This window comes from Sciurus carolinensis, chromosome 11 (assembly GCF_902686445.1).
Source record: "Sciurus carolinensis chromosome 11, mSciCar1.2, whole genome shotgun sequence".
Classification (NCBI taxonomy): domain Eukaryota; kingdom Metazoa; phylum Chordata; class Mammalia; order Rodentia; family Sciuridae; genus Sciurus; species Sciurus carolinensis.
In genome coordinates this window covers 31,099,418-31,122,595 of record NC_062223.1, presented here as the reverse complement: position 1 = coordinate 31,122,595, position 23,178 = coordinate 31,099,418, and the positions used below count along the sequence as shown (strand labels likewise).

General features: G+C 45.8%; 1 protein-coding gene across 1 annotated transcript in view; it reads right to left on the bottom strand.

Moving 5' to 3' along the window:
• Positions 1-21,715, bottom strand: part of LOC124959437 (receptor-type tyrosine-protein phosphatase eta-like) — a 32,954-nt gene extending 11,239 nt beyond the window's left edge. Inside the window, 16 exon segments of the mRNA XM_047517896.1 lie at positions 67-201; positions 303-376; positions 2,138-2,228; positions 3,722-3,809; positions 3,911-3,919; positions 4,410-4,451; positions 5,683-5,770; positions 6,814-6,938; positions 7,048-7,205; positions 7,207-7,259; positions 10,709-10,840; positions 15,259-15,549; positions 17,377-17,658; positions 18,563-18,820; positions 21,175-21,423; positions 21,634-21,715. Of these exon segments, the coding sequence (XP_047373852.1) occupies positions 67-201; positions 303-376; positions 2,138-2,228; positions 3,722-3,809; positions 3,911-3,919; positions 4,410-4,451; positions 5,683-5,770; positions 6,814-6,938; positions 7,048-7,205; positions 7,207-7,259; positions 10,709-10,840; positions 15,259-15,549; positions 17,377-17,658; positions 18,563-18,820; positions 21,175-21,423; positions 21,634-21,715 (2,157 nt within the window).
• Positions 21,716-23,178: the final 1,463 nt, after the last annotated feature.

The following is a 23,178-nucleotide window of genomic DNA, read 5'->3' as shown; positions in this document are numbered from 1 at the left end:
TAAGATACCTGTACCACAATAAAAAAAAATTAATTTAATTTTATTTTAAAATTTTTAGATACTTACCCTTCCCTGTTCAACACATTTGGTCAACATAACAATGGCATAGACATTTTTCTCCCAAACCATACGCCAAAAATCCTTCAAAGTGTTGGGTAAAGGTCCTTGTGTGGCAATAAAATCTTTCTTGGAATGATAGCCCTAAAGACAGGGAATACATACTCGGTGTCAAAACAAACCAGAAAGGAGCACTGATGTTTCTGATGTAACAACCCAGTACTACGAGTCATCTGTCCACTTACCGGCATGTAGTTGGCATTAACATAGTCATCAGTGGAATGGGTCTGGACCGAAAGTTTGACATGAGAAATATCATCTGTGACATTAAAAGGAGAAATCGAGGTTAAGGAAGTTGCATGCATGGAAGAGAACAGAAGGACAAGACCCAGGACATGTCTCTGGGAAGACGGGCAGCTTGGCTTCCTATACACAAGCTCATTTAATCCCACAGTCACCCTATGTGACTGCAGCACAGAGGCCACCCAAGTAGAGCTCCTAAGTGGCAGAGACGGGTTAGACCCCAGGCAGCCAGCTCCTAACCACATCAGTCCCCCTGCTCAGACACAGCAAGCAGCCCCAGGCGTCTGCCAAGAGCAGGAGCAGGAGATGGAGATGTGACAAGCTTTTACCCTGTTTTACAGATGAGGAAACCAGGGCTTACGGAGATGAAGTGACGTATCCAAATCTTTACATCTGGTGAGCAGCAGATAATGCAAAGTTAATGCCTGTTCCACCACAGCAAGGTAGAGAACCTTTTCTACCCTGCCTCTATCCTTATAGAAAAAGCACTAAGTTCAAGAATAAACTGAATGTATAAGACTACTATGAGCATAAGTGTCTAAAGTACTCGTGTTTTCTAAATATTATCGTTTTCAAAAACAAGACACACAAACTTGCCTGATTTCCCAGCAGTGAAATAACCTTAGAATTCCAAGTGTCAGGATGGGCCTTATGTGGTACCACCCGTGCTTCCCTATCTCTGCCCACACCCACCTCACCTTCTCTGGGACAAAATAACTCAGCAAAGCTAAACCTAGTTACCAGAGTGAGTCTCAGCCAAAAGTCTTCCAGGAGAAACAATACCCAGACACCAATTCCAGCACTCTCTTCAGATCTGAAACTCCACAGATGTTCATGAAAGCGGGCTGATAATCTGAGGTGACCTCAGAAGCAGCACTAAGGCAGCTCCCCCAGCCTACTCCAAAAAGATTTCTCTCAGAACAGGGGTCAATACTCCTTGTCAAGTGTAAGGGGAGGAAATGAAAAACAAAGAACCCAGGAGCTCCAGAAAAATGCTGAGACTAAACTGAGAAATTAAATGTGTTAGTCCAGGAAAGAAAAAACATGGCTTCAAATTGAAAAGACAATGTCTCTGGACATCCTGATGTACAAATCACCTGCAAGGTCTGGGTCAGCTAAATCAGAACATGGCTGCAACGCACTTGCACCTCTCTCTGGGCCCTAACCCGCACCCCAAAGAGAGACCACAACAAACTTTCATCCAACTGCCAATGTAATAAATGATTCTCCTTTTAAACTCAATTTGCTATTATCCCTGCTGGTTGTGAGGCAAAGACTGGTAATTCTTAAAACTAGGAAGGAACCCAAATGTAACCCATATTTAGCGAGAGAACGTGCTCAGCCAATCAGAAGAGCGTCTGGACGAGCAGAAAGTGTGACGTCCTGCATGCCTCTGCCCACCTTCATCCCGAAACTCTACAAACTGAAATAAAAGGGCTGAGAGGCAGACAGCAGGGTTAAGAGCACACACTGAGGAGACGCGCAGGCCTGGTCCAGAGCCAGGTTCTGCCATTCCAGCCCGTGTGACCCTGAACAAATCGCCTATGCTAGGTGCTGCGTGTTTTTCATCTGCAATGAAAATATCCTACTACCCACTCCGTAAGGTGATCCTGAGGACTAATTATAAGCGACATCAGCATTTAACATACAGGAGGGGACCACCGAATAGTTCTAGAAGGGTGGATATTAGTTAGAGCCACTATTCCCCACCCCTGGTAGAGATGTGCTGGCCAGCAAAAGAAAAAAGGGAAGAAAGAGGACGTGGGCGAAGTCTTACAGGGCAGAACGTTATTGTAGCGATTCTTTCCTCTGTTCTCAGCCAGCTCAGCTGCGTATTTGGGTAGACTAATTCCAACAAGCTTCAGATCCTGAAAGCAAAATGAATGCGTTGTTTAGTCCTCACCTTTTATTTACCCTGAGCACAGAGTGTATCAGGACAAAAGGGGGAATGCAGAGGTGATGATTTATCATGTGTCCCCCAAAAGATAGGCTGAAGGTCTAACTCTCAGTACCAATGATAAGTGGGATCTTACTGGAAAATTCTGTAATTGTAGATGTCATCAAATCAAAATAAGGTCATGCTAGAAGAGGGTGGTCCCTTAACCTGTGGTCCCTTAATGTGGGTGGTGTCAATGTAAGAGGAAAAAGAGGCAAAGAGACACAGATACCCCAAGGAGAGGCCATGTAAAGATGGAGCTAGAGATTAGAGTGATGCTACCACAAAACCAAGGAATAACCGGGACCACCAGAAGCTATGGGTGGGAAGGAAGGACCCTCCCCCTAAAGGCTGGAGCAGGCCCAGCCAACACCTTGATTTTGGACTTCTGGCCTCTAGAACCACAAGATAACAAATTTCTGTCATTTTAGCCAATTGCAGTGGTGCATGCCTGTAATTCCAGTGACACAGGAGGCTGAAGCAGGAGGACTGAAAGGTTGAGGCCAGCCTCAGCAACTGAGCAAGACCCTGACTCAAAATAAAAAATAAAAAGGGTTAGGGAACTTGACTCAGTGGTATAGCACCCATAGTACAAAAAAAAAATTAAATAAATACATTTCTGTGTGCTTTAGTCCCAGAAAACCAACACAGAGCTTGAAGAAGATAAAAAGGCCAATTCCTGCCTTCCAGGGGCTTGCAACCTAGAGGAGAGGGGTAGACAGAAATCGCCAAGATGACAAGGCAGAATTAAACCAATGCTGCAGGTGGAAAACAGCAGCACGTCACAAATGGAACAGGGCAGTCTAGGGACAGACACTGCAAAGGACAGGCAGAGACTTCAAGTGCCCCCAGGGGGGTCTGAGGAAAGGCCATGGAGGAGGCAGGTCTGAGCCGTGCCGGGTGGTAAGCAGGATCTCAGGGTGTAGACGTGGAGCCCCGCAAAGGGCAGCACATGGAGGACCAGCATGCAGGGACATCCTGAGCAGGGCAGTCCCTGGGCTGGTTTGGGAGACAGAGCGTGGGAGGACTGGAACTCAGATACTGGGGGTGCAACTCCTTCCGCAGGGCTGCACATAACCCTCCAGTCAAACTTGGAGACCTCTTAATGCCCCATCTGGTTTACCTCTAGCTCATGCAGGGTGTTGGTTATTCTGTTCAACAGTCTCCCAACTCATATGCCCAGTTTCTCTACCTCTCTGGGCGATCCTCAGATATCAAGACTAAACACATCATCTACTAAAGTGACAGGTCATCCAAGCACTCAGGGTCAACAATGGGATCCCCAAGGAACAGGCACAAGTTTCATCCCTCTAACACAGTCAGTCACCTCTTACCCAGAGCTTCACCGTAACCCCAAAACAGGTGGCTTCCCGACACTCGGGAGAAAACGCAAAGCAATGGAAAACAAACTTTGCAACCACATACCTCATATTCCTCTGCGAACCCACAGTTCGAGTTGGCTTGCTGTTTCTTAAAGTAAGTCTCAAAATTTTCCACTCTGATTAACTTGGATCTAAGAAAACAAAACAACTTATTAGTATTTGGTTTACATTCGCTGAAGTTCGTGCTAAAAGTAGAAAAATGTAAGTTACAAAAAAAAAAAGTGTTACTCACTTTTTAGGTCTTCGTCATAGAAGGGGAAGAAAAAAATAAGCAATTAGAAAAACCTGCTCATTTGGGAAGTAAACCTCACCTCAAAAGAACAAAACACAGAACATAATTTGTGGGGGGAAGGATGGGATGAGGGCTGGAGATTAAAATAATATTATTTACAAAATGATGAACTGTGAATCAGGGAATCCAACTCTCTTGTATAACTGATCATATTTGTGACTTTACATAAGTTGTCCTCTCCCCCTAGATCTCAATAACTCACTTAAGTTTTTTTTTTTAAAGAAAAAAATCACAAAATATGTGTTTATTGATAAACAATAGAACACAGCTTCAGATTTCTGGTAGAAAACAGCTATCAAGAACTTCCAGACGATCACAGTCAACTCTGTCAATCAGGAGAAATGACAGCAAGTTCCATGGGAAATTCTTTTGTCACTGAACAGATTGGGGGATTTTTTGTGTGTATCTCAAAGTAAAGCTCATAACTCTAGAGACTTACTTAATTTGAGAAAAGGACACTTCATTGTTCTTTGCATCTTTCCTGTTTAGAAAGAAAAAGAGACCCATCAGACAAAACAGGCTCATCCTGCACCTACCCCTTCCACACCTATACCGAATGCCTTTCCCTGGACATGTGGGTTCATATCAGACACTAAACCCTGCTCACTACTACCAAACTCAGCAGTCCAAGCAGCAAATTCTGGTTACAAATCTGTAAAGCTATTCTCTTTTATACTACAGGTAAGTATGAGGAAATCTTACTCAAGCAACTGTTAGGAATTTCCTTGCAAATATGTATCAGCAGCATTTCCTTACTGAAAATCAAGACTTATTATTTCATACTCCATTTGTGTGAAAGCCTATTTGGAAAGTTAATGCAATCAACGAAAAAAACACGTTGGTTCTAGTGCTACCACGCTGGTGGGCACCTGCATTCTCCCCCGCTGTCCACTCAACTCCATACTGGAAGGCAGTTTGGCAGCCATGTACCAAAAATTGAAAACATGCATACCCACTAACCCAATATTTGTCTAGTTTGGAATTTAATCAAGGAAATAATCATGAGTGTGCACAAGTATATGTAACTGTGGTCAAAAATTAGAAACATCCAATAAATTGGTTAAATAGATGGTACATCCACACAGTTAAATATTCTGTAGCCACAGTTAAATATTAAGTAGCCACTTAAAATGATGGTGAAGTGAAGCTGTTCACTCCGTCTGAAGTGGATACAGCAGGCTAGACACCAACGCTTATAATATGTCACCTCTGCATCCTGGGTTGGGGCTCACAAGATCTGCCTCTCCAGATCCTCAGGAAGGAAATAATTCATGGAAAGCACACACACAAGCACATGAAAAGCATCCAAACAGGGCTGCTACTTCCCATCCCCGTTTAACCGCCCACAGGTGCTAGTACAGATCAAATAGCAGCTCTCAAGGCACGAGATGTGTGCAAAGCACTTCCTCTACCAAGGCTCCAGCCTCGCCAGCTGGGCACTGTTGTTATCCCTACGCCACAAAGGAGGATGCTGAGGCCCAGTTTCCCCACAGCGAGTGAGAGGGAGCCTGTGTGAGACCTGGCTGACTCTAAAAGGAAATCTCTGACCACCACCACGTGGAACGGCCTTGTGGACGAGAACACTCCATGTGAGCACAGCATCCTACGCTGTGGTGTTCTCCAACGGCCCCATGTGGCCGCCGGGACGGGCCAACGGGCCTGAAAATCCCCCTGCTGGGGGAGAGTATTCTAATCAACATAAGCAACCTCACCTTTTCTTCCTCCAGAAGATGAAGCCTCCCACAGCCACGATGACCAGAGCACCAAAGATACATCCAAACACAGCTCCAAAGATGACACCTGGGCAGAGTCCAAACGGGAGGTACCTGGAGAGGTGTTCCTGCAGGACCCTCACGAGCAGACAACTGCCTCACAGCACAGGGCTAGGGCAGGGGCCTGTGTGTGCTCAGAGTGCACGCGTGCACGCATATGCACACACGCATGCACACGGAGGACAGTCAACTATCCTTGGACCTTAAACTAGTCCAGGCATTTGAGAGCTGCATTCTTTATCCCCATTCCACCACTAAATGGATGGTAGTGAGAAAGGTCCAATTCCTCTCTAGGTCTCAGTGCCTCGATGATAAATTTAGGGAACTGGGCTAGATCAGTGATTACCCAACCACTTCAGGTTTTCTGAGCCTAACACCCATGTGTGAGCAAAAAAAAAAAAAAAAAAAAAAAAAAAAAAAACTTCACAGCACCATGCTAAGGTGTCATAAAATCACTCTGTTGACTGGGGGGAGCAGGGGCTCCCCAGACTTCACCTCTGGGGAATTCTTTCTCATGCCTAACAACTGCCAGGTAGAAAAAACAGATGAGCTAACAAACCAGTCCATTTGTCTGTGGCATGGATGGGCGAGGGGCTCCCCTGAGGTCCCTGAAGCTCCCATACCACTGAGTTCTCTGATCGTGGGCAGGAACACTTGACAAGGAGTCCAAGGCCAGAGTGCAGGCCTCCAAGGCTGTGTAACCCTGGGGAAGGGTCTTAAAAGCCTTATTTCTAACACAGACATTGAACAAGGTAATTTCTGTGATTCCTTATGATGCAAATATTCAAGAATTGTGTGCCCTGCACATGAGCTCACAAATGGCCACGCTAAAATCAAACACTAAATAACCTATGCAGATGGGTTTTAGAAAAGGGGGTGTGTGGGACCGGGGCCGTCGGGGACCTCAGAGGGGGAAACTGAACTGAGCCCCATGGCCAAGTGACATCTCAACTTCTGAGAGGGGAGAGGCGGACACTCCAACGCCCCCCTCCCCAGGTCCAAAGGAGGCACACAGATAGTGGGCTTCTGTGGACCCCTGAACTGGTGACAGGACCACTGTCTTTCCTCTACCTGGATCCTGGGGCAAGAAAATGGCCTCTGAATAACGACTGAAGGTCACATAGCTCTCAGCTCCGTTGATGAGTCCCTCGTTTTGAAGGTTAAAGGTAATATTGGTGAAGCCAGCAACACAAGCCCTGTGGATGACAAGGACCAAAATCAGGCTGCTGAGATAAGTCTGCCACTGCAGGCACGTAGAGCTCTGCACGCACGAGGCTGGCCCCCAATCAAGAACAAAGACCTCACCGGTAGGAGCCCAGAGGCTCCAGCTTCCCGTTGTAATAGCCGAGGGTGGTCGACTCATTCCCAACGTCGATTTCGTATTTCAAGACTTCAGACAAGCCCTGAGAGCGCCCCTTTTCTTCAGTGTTTATGAGGTATGTCACGTAAGTGTCCGAGGCCCCCCTTTTTAAAATCCTCATACGTATACTTCAAAACATCTGCAGAAGGGTGACCAGCTGAGGAAGACAGAGGGCGAATCTTAAGAGACAGCAGAGAGAGACTGAGGTCTCCCGTTCTCCTACATTATGACCCTGCTGTGCATGACCATGACCCCGGCTACCACCTCTCAAGGACCTCTCGCCGTGGGGCTTTGCTTACATAAACTCACTTCACACACACCCCACCCCATCTCATCACCAAAGCTCATCACCCCCACTCTACAGACGAGAAAATGGAAGCACAGGTAACTGACAGGGCCTGGCCCAAGGTCCCAGGGCCCACGCCGTCCTGGATTCCTAAGCCAGACCATCTGGCCCAAGGCCTGTGGTCCCACTGGTCACAGGCCAGTACTGGTCAGGATGGCCACTAGGCAATATCAGCAAAGGTATGAGCCTTGGGATTTGTTGAAAAACACCACGGCAAAATGAAAAAGAACTTGAAACAGACCCAAAATAAAGACAGAGGGGACGGGGGATGTTTCTACATCACTTTTTGAAATTTTGGAACCAGCAAATTTCTGTGTTCGCGGATCCCTGTTTGGTCCCCGACTTCCTCAAGGAGATGAGAACAGCACCACAGGTTGAGACCAGGGCAGAGGTGGCCCTGGGTTTTCCACATGAATGAACTGCCCAAAGCAACAAATCAGCAATTTAAACCCAGGCCTGTGCAGAGGCCTCACAGCAGCAACCTGAGGACACTCAGTCCTACCTGCTGACCCCAAGGAAGTATCAGAGCCCCCTAAGGAAAAAAAGCAACCTGATACCTCCACAGGGATGCCCTGTGTGAAATGGAAATCCTCTTTATTTGCTTGCAAAGAAAGTCCTCCTTAGGATGCTTTAGAAAGTAGGGAAGGCAATATTGGTTAAGACCTAAATAAAGAAATTGACTTCTGTCATTTTCATGATACTCAGTGGCATGTTCCAGATGCTGCAACATTTACTTTGTACTAATTTCATTTCAGTACTCATGTCTTTTTGTTCTTCTATCATAGAAGCACCCACCCCCAGATGACTTTACAACCTGCTCCTCCCCAACCAGACTTCTACCTCGGACCCCTCGATTGACCCGAGTTTTAAAAAAGGAACTCCAAACTGCTTGCCCCTCACTGCCCCCTTTCAGCTTCGAAGCAGCCAGAACGACCGATGCCCCCTTTTCCTTAAAGCAGTTGGGAGTTCCTATAGCTAAAGCGGGGAATGAAGCCAGAATTAAGGACAGGTAGTTAGTGTAGAAATAGGGAATCGGGTCAATTTGAGGAAATGAAGCCATGAAGCCATCTGCCTTTGAAAATGTCGGGGATCTCTGGAGCCCATTGATTACCAAATTTACCTGCCTTTATCAAGGACTGCAAGCAAGGAGATGCTAATTAATGCCCCCTGGGCCCTTACCTGCCTAAATCACCTTGGCCCTCCCCCTGCCCATGGTTTCTCACTTAATGCAAAACCAGGCCTAGTCACGAAGGCAGGAAGGAGAGTAAGGTAAGGGGCGAGAGAACTGAAGAACAAAGGAAACTTTGACCTATAGGGGATGTAGGGTGCGCTCACTTCTCGGGACTTTTGAAATATCAGCCATGGCCCCTTTCTCCCTGCCTGGAGAAGTCTGTATTATTCCCTTTAAACAATCCAAACTATGGTCCTTACTCAACAGTACCAAATGATTAAGCAAACTGATAACCGAGGCAGGATGGACAAATGGATATAAGATTCTATCCATGATAAACAAAAAGGGGGAATAGAGGAGACCTTCAGGTCCCCTAAAGATAAACTTTCTCTTTGTCTCTTTGTTTGGGGTTTTTTAACTCTGGGTAATAAGGGTAACCCGGTGCTTTACTGGAGCTGCGGCTCAGTTTGTGTGTTTCCACGGAATAAACTAACTTACAACCTCTTTTTAGTCTCTTAGGAGGAACAGTTCAACTATGTAACAAAACAACTGCTTCTCTCAATTGTACTTCAGATTCGTGCTATCTCTCAATGTTAAAATGCTTCTAGGTTCCTGCTGGCAGACTTAATGTGTGTTCCTACCTTCCTACCAGTCCCAGTCTCTGTTACAGATGATGAATTGCCAGTATTGCTTTCCAGAAATAAGAGGGACTTTGGAATCACCACGGCAGTCATTACCGCCGTAGTTGCATCAGCGGCAGCAGCCCATGCAGCAGCTGTAGCCTTAACTGCGTCAGTACAGTCTGCAGCTACACTCAATAATGTGGTTCAACAGACTGCTACTGCTTTATCCACTCAGCAAGCAGTGGATCAACACCTAAAAGCAGGGATTCTTCTTGTAAACCAGCGAGTGGACTTACTTCAAGAACAGATGGACCTTTTACAAGAACTGTTAAGCGTGGGGTGTATTTATCATCTGCCGGGACTGTGCATTACACCTGTAGCTTATCATAATCTTAGTTATGCAGCAAATTTGTCTAAAATCATAACTACTCAGCTACGTGTCAATTGGTCTTATAAATTTGATAATCTTACTGCCATTCTTAGATCACAAATTGTTAGCCTCAATTCTACTAGAGTTAATATAGCCCCTATATCTGAAATGCAAAATTGGTTATCCTCTTCCTTCAGTTTTGTAAAGCAATGGGCAGGAATGGGAGCATTGTGTGTGTTAATGATCATTGCAATTATCTTCCTCACATGCTTTATCATGCGTATACGCCAAGTTCATGCCAGAGATCGCATCATTTTCCATCAAGCCATGATGGCCTTAGAGGCTGGCAGCTCTCCTCAAGTCTGGCTGAGCATGCTGGATCGGTAGTCAATGACGGGTAAGGAAGAAGGTAACTTCGTACCGACCTAAGACAGGAGCTGTAGCATGCTCTGCAGTTATCCGATGACGGGTAATGACGATGGTTGACCACTCCGCCTAAGACAGGCACAATCCCGAGCCAGCATTCTTTTAATAAATAAAAAAGGGGGAGCTGTCGGGGTACCGCGGACCCCCAGCCCTTCGGCGTGGCCAAGATGGCGCCTGGCAAGGTGCCAAGGAAGTGCTGAGAACAAAACCAGGTACCTCCAGCAGACTAATTCTCTGTCCAACAAGTGGCGTTATTTGAGGAAGTTAATGTGATTGGCCATGGGTCCTCGTGGACACTGCATGCTTGCTATATCCACACTATTATGCTCCATTACTGTCCATGCTTTCTCCTCGTGATCTATAAGCTGATTGGTTGTTGTATGTAATGTAAGGTGCTTGCAAGAGCCGCCGGCCGCCGGCCAGCCAGAAGTAACTGCTAGCAGAAAATAAAGAACTTGCCCCGATCCGGTTTCGTGTTTCTCTGCGGGCAGGGGAACGCGATATGTGTTGACCCCAGACCAAGATCACCAGGCCAGGAGCCAACTCCCCCTCTCTGAGGGCCAAAAAAGGGGCTGCAGTGTGAAGTGAGGCACGTGTCTGTGTCACTAATAGGCCTCAGTGGTCGCGGCAGATCCCGCACACCATTTGACCCGCGGCGGCTCCTCCTTACCTTCCCCAGTGGTGAGAATGACAGCGTAGGCTTTGATGGGTCCGTGACTGGCTTCAAACCTACTGAACTTGACCTTTACTGAATTATGACTGACAGATGTAATATTAGGGGATCCATCTGGAGGAGGGGGGTCTGAAAGAAAACAAATCAAAACAAAACATGATCACCTGACACATAAAACCAAAGAACGAACAAAACGCCTACAATCCCAGCAACAGGGCAGCCTAAGGCAGAAGGATCACAAGTTCAAGGCCAGTCTCAGCAACTTAGCAAGACCCTGTCTCAAAATTAAAAAAAAAAAAAAAAAAAGAATTAAAAAAGAAGGGGAGATGTAGCCCAATGGTAAAACACCACTGGGTTCAATCTCCAGTTCCAAAGTAATAGGTGAAGAATGTGCTTGAATGCCCTCCCCAAGATCTATCCATGCTCTGGCAGCTGTATGCCAGGTGGTGCAAATAAGATCCAGAAGGGAGAGAGAGGCAGGAAAGAAAATCAGTGACATGCAGAGACTGTGGATCCTGGAGTTGCCTTAATCACAATAACCCTTCAGTGTGTCTAACCACATTTCCAGGGCGGGCTCCCAGCAACCTTATTTGGTTTTGTTGCTATATCTAAACAACATATACTTTTATTTTCTTTTATTTTTAAACAGATTTGTTGAGGTATAATTAGCATACAACCAAGGAGGCTGAGAACGGTACACTGAAAACTACCCAACATTGCTAAAAGAAATGAAAGACACAGATAAATAGGAAGACATCCCATCTTCATGGAATGGGAGAATTCATATTATTAAAATGTCCAGAGTACTCAAAGAAGTCTACAGATTCGATATAATCCCTATCAAAATCCCAATGGCATTTTTTTACAGAAATAGAAAAAAAAATACCAAAACTCATATAAGCCTATAAAAGATAAGAGAATAACCAAAGTAATCATGAGAAAGGAGAGCCAAACTGGAGGCCTCAAAATATACTACAAAGCCACAGCAATTACTAGTATAGTAGAGGCATAAAGATACACATAGCTCCATGAAACAGAATTGAGAATGTACAATTAAACCCACACATATGCAACCAACTGGTCTTCAACAAGAGTGCCGAGATACACCATGGGGACAAGAGAGTCTCTTCATAAATAGTTGGGAAAACTGGATAGCTACATAGGAAAGAATGAAACTGGACTCCTATCTTATGCCATGCACAAAATAAACTGTACATGAGCTCTAGACTTCAGCTTCACAACTGAAAATGCAACATTCCTACAAGTAAACATAAGGGAAAAGCTCCTTGATATTGGTCTTGACAATGGTTCCTCAGATACGACACCAAAAGCACAGACAATAACCAAAGCAAAATCAGGCAAGCGGGACGGCAACAGATGGACAGAAAAGTCGTGCAGCAAAGGCAACAAGCAATGGCATGAGAAGCCAGCACCCTCCTCTGAAGATAACCTGCCTCCCCATCTCCCCACACACAGACCTTCTGACTTGAGCTGGGCCAGGTTCCTCTTCCAGAGACACAGGTGGACGGACAGTGAGAGAAAGCACTGGGTACAAGGCTGAAGTGTGGATGAGGAGGTTGTACAGACATCTGCGCACCCAGGGATGGGGCGGGATCAGCACCAGCTCAGAACAAAGACCAGGCCGGCGCCCAGAGAAGAATCAAAGATGAGACGGGGAGAGGACACACGCTCTCCTGAGACCTGGCTGCACTCCTGCTCCACGGCCTTCACGCTACAGTCCCCATTTTTGGTGGAGTTGATCTGAAATGCCACCTAGAAAAACTGAACCAACCCTTTTTCCAGAAAGCAGAAAAGCCCACAATGGAACGTCCCACAGGTGACCTTCATAATTCCACACCTTCTCTTTCCAAGCCAGGCTCCAAACTGGCTCAGGAAAAAGAAATGCTGAATTAAAGTTGATCCCTCTCCACTTAATTTGTCTCCCACATATGGTTTGGGCTGTTTTCATTATTATACAAAGATTCAGGGAGACTGAAAGAACTGAACTCCAAAACAATCCACAATATAATTCTCTAAACTGGCACTGCCCAAGACGGCAGCCGCCGGCCACAGACAGCAATGGGAGCACAAGAAATGTGACAAGTGCGAATGCAGATGTGCTACAAGCACAAAAGAGCCTGGATATCAGACTTAGCACCCCAAAGGCAAAATGTCTCATTAATACTGTAAACAGATTATATGTTGAAATGATTTTTCTTTTCTTTTTTTTTTTTTTAATTTTTTATTTTGGTACCAGGGGTTGAACTCAAGGGCACTCGACCTCTGAGCCACATCCCAGCCCTTATTTTTTTTTTTTTTTTTGAGACAGGGTCTTGTTAGTTTGCTTACAGTCTCACTAAATTGCTGGGGCTGGCTTTGAACCTGCAATCCTCTTGTCTCAGCCTCCTGAGCCACTGGGATTACAGGCGTGTGCCACGATGCCCGGCAAGATATTTTTAATATACAAGTTAAATTAAATGCTATTACTTTTAGCTCTTCCTTTTTAAATTTTTGATGTGGCTTCTAGAAAATTCTGAATGATACATGAGGCTCCCATTGTACTTCTAGTGGACCAGCAGCTCTATGCTACCAGTTTTGGAAACCTCTCATGTAACCGACAGCAGCAACCACTTGGAGGCGCTGTTCCCGTGCCTGTCAACTGTTCCAACAGCAGTTTCCAAACAGACCCCCATACCTTCCATCAGCAATTGGCCAGAGAGGGTCCCCAACTCTCTGCCCTCAGACTGGCACAGGACTCCAGCTCCCCCACCACTGAACCCAGAAGTCCTTTCCTCTCAGTCTCTACCTGAATTCTGAACTCGGCAGGGTCCCTGCCGACCTTATTTACCACAGTGTTTCTTAACTGCATCAAGTCCCTTCCCCAACCCTGGCACACAGTAAGCAACCAGTGAATGTTGGCAAAGACTATCACTCCAGTTCTCCTGGATCTACCCCACCCAACACCTCCAAACGCAGAGAAAATGCAACTCCACTTTATGTAACACATGCTGCATTTATATATAAAAATTCATCTATAACAAGGCAGCTGCAGATTAGAATGAGAGAATCGCTGGACTAAATGATACGCGGTCATTATCCACCCTGTCCCACTGTGTTCGGTTTCAACAACTAATTCTGATGCTCTCCTGTGCTCCACACAAGCACTGTGCTCAGCCCTGGAAACTGAATCAGGCATGGCTGCTGATCTTTAGTAGTTTATACACACTGAAATGATATCACTAAACAGAACTATGAAAAAGCCATCAAAATGTTCATGGCTTCTATTATGTACTAGAGTGCCACAGAAACCCAAAGGGGCATGACCTAGGGTCCAGAGCAGGTGTGTACTACAAAACTTCAGAGCCCCCTGCATTCACAGTCTACATACATAGTGTTCCCAGGAATTGTGTAGTGCACAACCTAACCAGCCCCACATGGCAACTCTAAAGTGGTCTTCAGTACTCATCTGATTTGTACAACAGTCCTAGAAAATAAGTATTATTTCCCCTTTCACAACAAAGAAAAACAAGGCTCAGAGATGTTAAATAGCTTTTCTGAGATCACACAACTGATAAATGGCAGAACTTGGGATCCAACCCAGATCTGCCTAACTCCAAGGCTCTGTCCGTAGAATTCCTCAACCACTTTAGAAGGCAGCTCTCCAAAGTAAGAGCCTTTTCTCCCCCATGCTATTACAACCACTAATCTTTAGATGGTTAGGAACATTCTTATGCCCTAAAGAACAAATATCCAGGAGTTGAAAAGCACAAAGAAGGAGCCCTACCAGGTCATTCAAAGACATAACTCTGGCAAAGACATGCAGAAACAAGAACAGATGAAATGAAGCAGAGATTTATAAAACTCGACTTTTCCCCACGCACATATACCCACACACAGAGAATAGACCAGGTCTGAAAAGATTAACTAGGAGGATCCCCTGCACAGGAAGTAATCTGTTTCCCACAGCAGCTCTGGAGTTTGTTAACACAGATGCCAGGGAAATATAAATCTTGACCAAATATCTGATAATGGTCTTTTAAAGATCTTGTTCCATTTTTAATATTAAGTTAGCTGTGTCTGAAATAAAGAAAAGAGGAGTTCCTAACTTGAAGTAATGCCTAGTGAAATATTTACAAATAAAAGTACATAAGAATCAGAACTGGTTTCAAAGTAATCCTACCCAAGGAAGTTGGGGGGAGAGGGAGATCCCCACAGGTAAATGAGATTGGCCAAGAGCTGACGCATGTTCAGCTGGGCACGTGAATTTCATCCTACTGTCTACTTTGTGAGAATTTCTATAGAAATGTCTTTTTAATGCAGGAAAAGAACTCCCTACTTAAAAGAAAACATGGCCATGTATTATTCTACAAAGCAACAGAACCTCCTAGGACATAAAAAAAGGAGACCCTCTTTTCTGCTATTCCAGACGGATTTCTATAGAATGGGCAATGCCAATAAAAATACATATTTAGGGGAAATTTTTAAGAAATGGATTTCCAGGTTACACTTGCAGACCCACTGGGTCCACCTCCTGCCAGGGAGCCCACCTGTGATGCCAGTGACGCAGGTGTTCTGGGTGGGGACAGCCATCTTTCCACAGGACAGCGTGGTGATGCTGAAGTTGTACGAGGTAGAAAAATTCAAATACGTGACTTCCGTCCTGTACTCAGTGCCGTTCTCGGGGGAGCAGCTCTCCAGCAGTGTCACATTGTCCCAGGCTCCACTGCTGACCCCTAGCTCGAAGCCTTCGTTGGTGCCAGGAGGGCAGGCCCATTTCAGAACCAAGGCTGGCTCTTTGAAGACCATCTCACAGTGGAAGGAGGTCACCGGTGCAGGCTCTGCGAAGCAAGCACAGTGCCTTGTGAGATTCTGGAACTTTTGCTTTTGCAAACATGCAGAGCAGAAGGCCCAGCCACGATGAGCAGACAGGCCTGACCCTGAGTTGGACAAGACAAGATTGTGCAGCCTTGGGTCAGTCCCCGCCTGCTCTGAGTCGCCACTGCAGAACTGCCTAGGATGAGAGGAAACACTGGGAGTAGGTCTCTGAGCAGGACGCCTGGAAGGGAGGCAGGCTCCGTGAGAAGTGCCAGCCTGTGAGTGGCAGCAACCTCTTCACCTCTACACCCCATCAGGGGCCCTCCTGACAATTCTTGAGGGGGAAGGTAGGGTTCATACTGTCCCCTTTAGCAACTCAATCAGCTGCAGCTTAGCCAGGTGAGTCTCTGCAGAAGACACAGCTGGGGATTGGCAGACCCAAAACTGGATCCCAGGTTTTCTAAATGGAAGCTTGGGGCACTTTCCACACACACAGCATGCTGAGTGATCCAGGCCAAATGGCATCAGCATCTTTGCCTTGAAAATGGAGTGGTATCTGTCTCTGTCTGAGGACCAGTAGTTCCTGAGGGCAACACTGAACTGAAATCAACGGGAAACTGCCCACATACTGGAGGAGACTGTTGTCACTAACGCCACAGATTTCTAAGGCAAGGAAAGCTCTCACCAGTCACCTGGTGCAGTTCCCACATTGCCACCTGAGGCCTGAAAGGTAACCCACCCAGTGCACCCAATTCAACAGCTCATGTCCCATCTGCCATAAATACTCATATCAACTTTTTCTCTTGCTACAGGCTGCAATAATTATAGCTACCACAGGCATCAGCAATGGGAGCCACCCAAATGCCAAAGATCAGAGACCAAACCAGATGGGATGGTGCCCACATTGGCAGGGAACTCAAAGCTGAAGGGCTTCTGTAACCACCCCACAGGAAAGGTCAGAGGCCAAAGGTCCATCTCTAACACACACTGGAGCGGCTGGTCCAATGAGATTCCAACCTCTTGAATGGTGTGGTCTAAGGAAGGGAGCATGCAGGAGCTAAGGGGACAGGGAATGAGGTGGTTCAGGTGCCGAGGTGACAGGTGCACCACCATCAACTGTAAGCAGGAGCACTCATCAAAACTGCCTCAACCCCTTCCCTGGGAGGCTCTCAACACACCTCAGCTCAGTATGGGCTCTTCTCTATCACACCTTCTGAGTTGTAAAGATCAAGAAGGGAGAAAATGTTGAGCAATATCCTTTTCATCTTTTTCAGTGGAAAAACCAGACCAGGAACTGCAACGCTGGATGTGGTCTGTGCCCTGACCAATCACCTGGCCGCTCTTGTGGGTCCACTCCTGCCACTGGCCTCCTGCTCTTTCTCCAGGACAGAGGCTCCCTCTAGCCTCATGGCCTTTGCCCAGTTGCTCCTCCATCTGTGATGTTCAGACACCCTGACAGCCACGTGGCTGGCTCCTTTGATTCTCTGGGCTCTCTGCTCAGAATCACCTTTCATTGAGCCTTTCCTGGACACACTAGACAAACGTCTCATGTTTCCCTTCTGTTTTTTTCTCCTCTCCTTAGCAGTAATTATCACCAAACAATGTGCTTTTTTATCTTTATTATTTGTCTTCCCAGCTAGAACACAAGTTCCAGGGCCTTATCCATCTGGCACACAAGTGCTCAGCAGACATCTGTTGAATGAAGAAAGGGCCAGGGCACCATGACAAAAGGATGTCTTGGCCAGCAATCTATGACCTAATGAACTACAGAGCGGAGAGGACGACCTGAGGACCACCTGCAAGATCAGCACCACACAGGAGGGGGTCCACGGGCACCTGGGGCTGCTCACCTGTACAGAAAGACTCCCAGCTGGGCATCAGAGACTCGGTGACATTCCCCACTTGTGTAAAGATCTCCACTCTGTACAGTGAACCAGGTATCAACTCCATGACTGTGGCGTTAGTGACCCCGACATCCGTCCTGAACACCTGAGTTGCGTTGCTGGAATTTTCAGCCTTCTCAATAAGAAGGCGGTAGGAGTATGTGGGCGAGGCTGCATCAGGGTTCTGCCAACTTAAGGTTGCCACTGTGGTGCTGGTGTTTATGACAATGTTGGCCACACTGCTTGGCCCTGGAATTTAAAAAAAAATTTAGAGAAAAGCAGAGGCTAATTTGCATTCTAGGACTATCTTACTTACTACATGCAAAAATAGCCTGGTTTCTTTTGAAAAGAATGAATAAAACTAATATTTGCTGGCTCAAAGGACAGAAGACTTTCCCAGAAAGATTCTCAGGAAATAATTATACAGATCAAATCTAAAAAGAGTTAAAGTTTTTCGGATTTCTTCTAATACTTCAGGGCATATCGGAAATATATTTTTAAGGTATGATTTCTAATCTGTTTTTTAAATCTGACTGATGAAAGAGGGAAAATATACAGAAAGTATATTATAAACCAACACTGCTACTGTCTGTTGGGTTTGCATATTAGCAAAACACCTCCCTCTCTGCAAGCAAAGCTCCTCATCCGAGCAAGATCTTCCAGTGCCAGCGTGATAAGGTGACTCTCCTCCAGTATATATATTCCCATGGAATGAATGGAACAGTTATGTCCTCCACTCCCATGGAATAAATCACTTTGTCTCTAAAGCCAGGTGAGGTGGCGCACACCTGTAATCCCAGGGACTGAAGTAGGAGGCTCTCAAGTTTGAGGCAAGTCTGGGCAATTTAAAGAGACCCTGTCTCAAAATAAAAGGAGTTGGGAATACAGCTCAGTGCTTGCCTAGCATGTGTGAGGCCCTGGGTTCAATCCTCAGTATCACACAAAATAAACAAAGACAATTCCAAGTTCACGTGGTTTCAACACCAGTGCCCGACAAGGACAGCAGAACCTCTGCCAAAGCTGATGTACTCCGCTTCAAGGTCACCCTGGAACCCAGAAACACAAGGGACCCTGATCCCATCATTCAACCAGTGCTGCCCCCAAGTGAAAGGCAGGGAGAATCTCACCCAGAAGGGCATCCTAAGAGACTTACGTGTGTACTGGACAACGGAGCTGGGCTGTCCCCGGACCTGGCTGGCTTCTGGAGAGATGGTGATGTTGTATAAGGTGCCCGGGATGAGGCCCTGCAGGGTGGCTGCTTCCTCAGAGCTGTTCACCTCGCGGGAGCCGCTCTCAGACTGTACCACCAAGTTGGAGACATACGCGGAAGCACCATCTGTATTCTGCCACTCCAGTCGCATCTCGGTGGTGGTGACGTGGACCACGCGGATGCCAAACACGGCACTAGGGTCTGATCGGAGGAAAGGAAGAGAAGAAGAAAACAGGACCATCGTGATGACCTGCTTCCTTTCAACTTCTTTTCAACTCGCTCCTCTGTCATCAAACTCTAATTAGTTTTCAAAGGGCAAACTCCAAAACCAGGGGAAGAAATACACAAAAAGTTCCTTCAAAAATCCTGGCACTTTCATGACACAGATGAACTTACCAGTTCTTATTACCAGCTCTCTGGTCTTTTGATTTTGTCATAAAATGACCCCTTCAAGGGGTCTTCTGGAGTGGAAATTATGTTTGGTTCCTTAAGCTGAGCTGATAATCCTATGTGTGCTAAGCTATGGAACCAACCTAGGTGCCCTACAACAGATGAATTGATAAAGGAAATGTGGTATAAATACACAATAAAGAAACCATAAAGAAGAATGAAATTATGGCATTTGCCAGTAAAGGGATAGAACTGGAGGCTATCACGCCAAGTGAAATAAGCCAATCCCAAAAACCAAAGGCCAAATGTTCTCTCTGACATGTGGATACTGACACTCGATAAACGGGGGAGGGATAGGTGGAGGTTCATTGGATTAGACAAAGGGGAATGAAGGGAAGGGATGGGGGATGGGAACAGGAAAGACAAAAGAATGAATTGGACATAACTTTTCTATGTTCATATATGATTACACTACCAGTGGAACTTGTATGTATAATATGTCAAAATATACTCTGTCAAGCCTATCTAAAAAGAATAAAAAAACAAGAATGAGCAAGGAATTCCCAAAAGTTTCTCCAAACAACCTAGGAATAATTCAACGATTTGTTTAAACTACTTTCATAAAATTGTTCCATCAATATCAATTATATCAAAACTAACAAAACCATGTCACAAAGTTCCTTCTGAAATAACAGTGGAGGTGCCCAACCACAGTGGGGTAATGGTTAACTTACAACAAACACATCTAGAACAACAGTTCTTAAAGCATGTGGGTCTCCAGACCACTTTCCTTCTTATGAGTTATTAAGGGCCTCAGAGAATTTTTGTTTCTATAGGTTATATTTACCAATATTTATTGTATTATAAATTAAAGTAAGGAATTTTTCTGACTGTAAGAATACATATGAAAATGACATCAGAATTAAAATCCCCTATCAGGAATTAACTAGGTGGTGACTCACATGGGTAGCATGTGGCTAGAGGAGGGGTGAAGGTCACAGGTTTATATTGGGTTTTATATTGAAAGTTAAACTCTGAATCCTTGTGATATCCTGAGCTGATTTCCTCAGTCTCACCCTTCTGCCATGACATCTGCCTCACTTAAGGCCCCAAAGAATGGAGTCGGCCATCTATGGACCGGGACCTCTGAAACCATGAGCCCCAAATAAACATTACTGCCTTAAAATTGTTCTTGTCAGGTCTTTTGGTCACAGCAGGAAAAAAAAAAAAAAAAAAAAAAAAAAAAAACTAACTAAAACACTGTTAGAGACTCCTGGACCACACTTTGAGAATATTTTTCTAGTCCAGACTCAGAAAACTTTCTCTGCCAGGTTGAGAGCATAAAATTTAGGTTTTAGAAGCCATAAATTCTCTGTCATTACTACTTCTAGCATAAAAAAAGATGTAGAGAGTACACAAACAAATGAGCATAGTTGTGTTCCAATAAAATTGTAGTTACCAAAATACACAAAGGGCCAGGCGCAGTAGTGCATGCCTGTAATCCCAGTGGTTCAGGAGGCAGAGGCAGGAGGATTGCAAGTTCAAAGCCAGCCTCAGCAACATAGCGAGGTGCTAAGCACCTCAGTGAGACCCTGTCTTTAAATAAAATACGAAATAGGCCTGGGGATGTGGCTCAGTGGCTGAGTGCCCCTGAGTTCAATCCCCAGTACCAAAACACACACACACACACACACACACACACACACATACACACACACCCATCAGCCATTATTACCTACCAGTCCCAACATTTAAACAACAGAATACAAGGCAGTTGTCAAAATTATCCTGTAGAAACACTTACGCTGATAGGAAAATATTTACGACAAACTGTTAAGTGGGAAAAGGCAGATTACAAAATCACACGCATAAAATGACCTCAGTTGTATCATTTGATAGATTACATATGGGTTTTTTGTTTGTTTGTCTGCTTTTTAAATCATGGATATGCAGGCTGGGGAGATAGCTCAAGGCCCTGGGTTCGATCCCCAGCACCACAAAAATAAAAAATAAAAAAATCACAGATATGCAAAAGTGTCATGAAAACTTAAGATTTTTCTTAATAAAAAGAAAAGCAATATGTGGAAAACATGACATCTATAAATCATACACATTTCCTTTAAGAAACATGACTGTTTGACAGAAAGCACGGCTCACTTGCTTACCAGTTCTACCATCAACTGTCTGGGGTGTCCCTTCAGTCCCATTTGGTCCTTGAGGAAATATTTCAAAATGATAACTGGTTCCAGGGTGTAAGCCACCAATGGTGATACTTTGGTTGGTTGTGTCATTCCCAAGTTCTCCAGCCCCTTTAGTAAGAATCCTAAAGGACTCTGAGTCATTGCTGCTCCAGGCTAAGCCGATTTCCCTGGTGCTGACATTCGTCACTCGAAAGTCAGAAACTGGACCAGGGGCTGTGGGAAGAGAGAGAATGATCAGATTAAGAATCTGCACCCGGGTTGGGGATATAGCTCAGTTGGTAGAGTGCTTGCCTCACAAGCACAAGGCCCTGGGTTCAAATCCCCAGTACCGCAAAAAAAAAAAAAAAAAAAAAAGAATCTGCATCCAGAAAACGGGGGTGAGCAACTCTCACAAAATAACTTGCACTGAGGTTAAAAGCATACCCGGACGCCCCATCTCCCGTTGGCTCCTCTTTGGCCCATCAGCTACAACACGAGCTCCACAGAAACCCAGGTTTCTGGCCATGGAGCGAGCACTTGGCCACACGGGTGCAGGCGCTGTGTGGTTAACTTGCACAAAGCCATTCCCAGGAAACCAGAGGAGGCTAGAGCCCCCAGGAACACGGGCTCCAGCTCTGGGGGACTCCTGGCCACTGCTGCCTGCTTGATGATGAACGTGCTCCCAAGCCTCTCAGGACCTCTGTTTACAGAGCCTGCTGCTGACCCACAGAATACATCCCCCGTGCCCTCACCTTCTCCTTTGAAACACATCCCCAGATTTTTAGCTGTGTGCATGACTACAGGGATTAAACACTACAGTTCCCAGCCTCCCTTGCAGCCAAATGGAGCTAAGCTCCAGACAATTCAATGTGAGAAGTACTGTGTGACTTCTAGCAGCAAGTAAAACCCTCAGGGGTGAAGTTCTATGTTCTGCTGGGGATCCTTGCTATAGCTGGAATGTGGGTGTGATGGCTGGCGCTCAGGTTGCCTGACTCTAGAACCAGCTCTGGGGTGGTGACTACAGCCTCCTGATCCCAGGATCACAACTCCTGGAGTCAGCTGCTGCCACAGAGGCTTCCTGGATCCTCACTCTGCTCTCCATTTTAAGGGGGGACTCTCCAGGAGGCTCAGTTCTGCAGCCTTAACCTGGAAATCAGTTCTGGGGGCTACTATGGTCTGAATTGTGACCCCCAGTAAGTCCTAACCCCAGCACTTCAGAAGGTGCCTCTCCTGCACCTCAGTACTGTATTTGCAGACAGACTCTGTTGAGAGGTTGTTAAGTTAAAGAAGTCATGAGGGTGGGCCTCTCCTGGGAAGACTGGCGTCCTCATAAGAAGACAAGATGAGCACACAGACACACAGTCTGAAGGACCATCACAGGAAGGCACAGGGAGAAGATAATCACCTGCAAGCTGAGAAGCTACAGAAGAAAGCCACTTCTTGTAAATCAAGAAGGGTAAGAAAACTTATCTTGAAGGATAAGAAAACTAACTTCTGTTGTACTCATTACGGCAACCCTAGCAAACCAACAGAGGAGCCCTTCCAGTGATTCTGGAAACCCTCAATCCCCAGCATAAATTTCTCTTGGCTTAAAATAGCTCATTGCTTCTGCGTCCTGCAATTGAGTCCTGGCTAATGCTCTACTGTCCGTTGTGGAGTTAAGAGTCTACACGTGGTGTCTTCTCTTGCACTAGCAGCTCAGGGCTGCACAAGGGACCTACCAGCTTATTTACCAAAATGATTAACAGGAGACATGCCAAGCTCAGAACTCTCCCCACTGTTTGCACACGCTCTGCATAATCACTGTTATTAACTGAGATTTGCTTGTCAGGGACCAAGAAGTTCTTATTCTGAGAACATTCTGATCTTTACAATAAGCAGCAGCGCCCCTCCCTTCCCGCCGGCGCAAACTTCACCTTCCCGCCGGCGCGAACCTCACCTCCCGGCCGGCGCGAATTTGCACCCTATCAGGAACCCAGCAGAAGAACA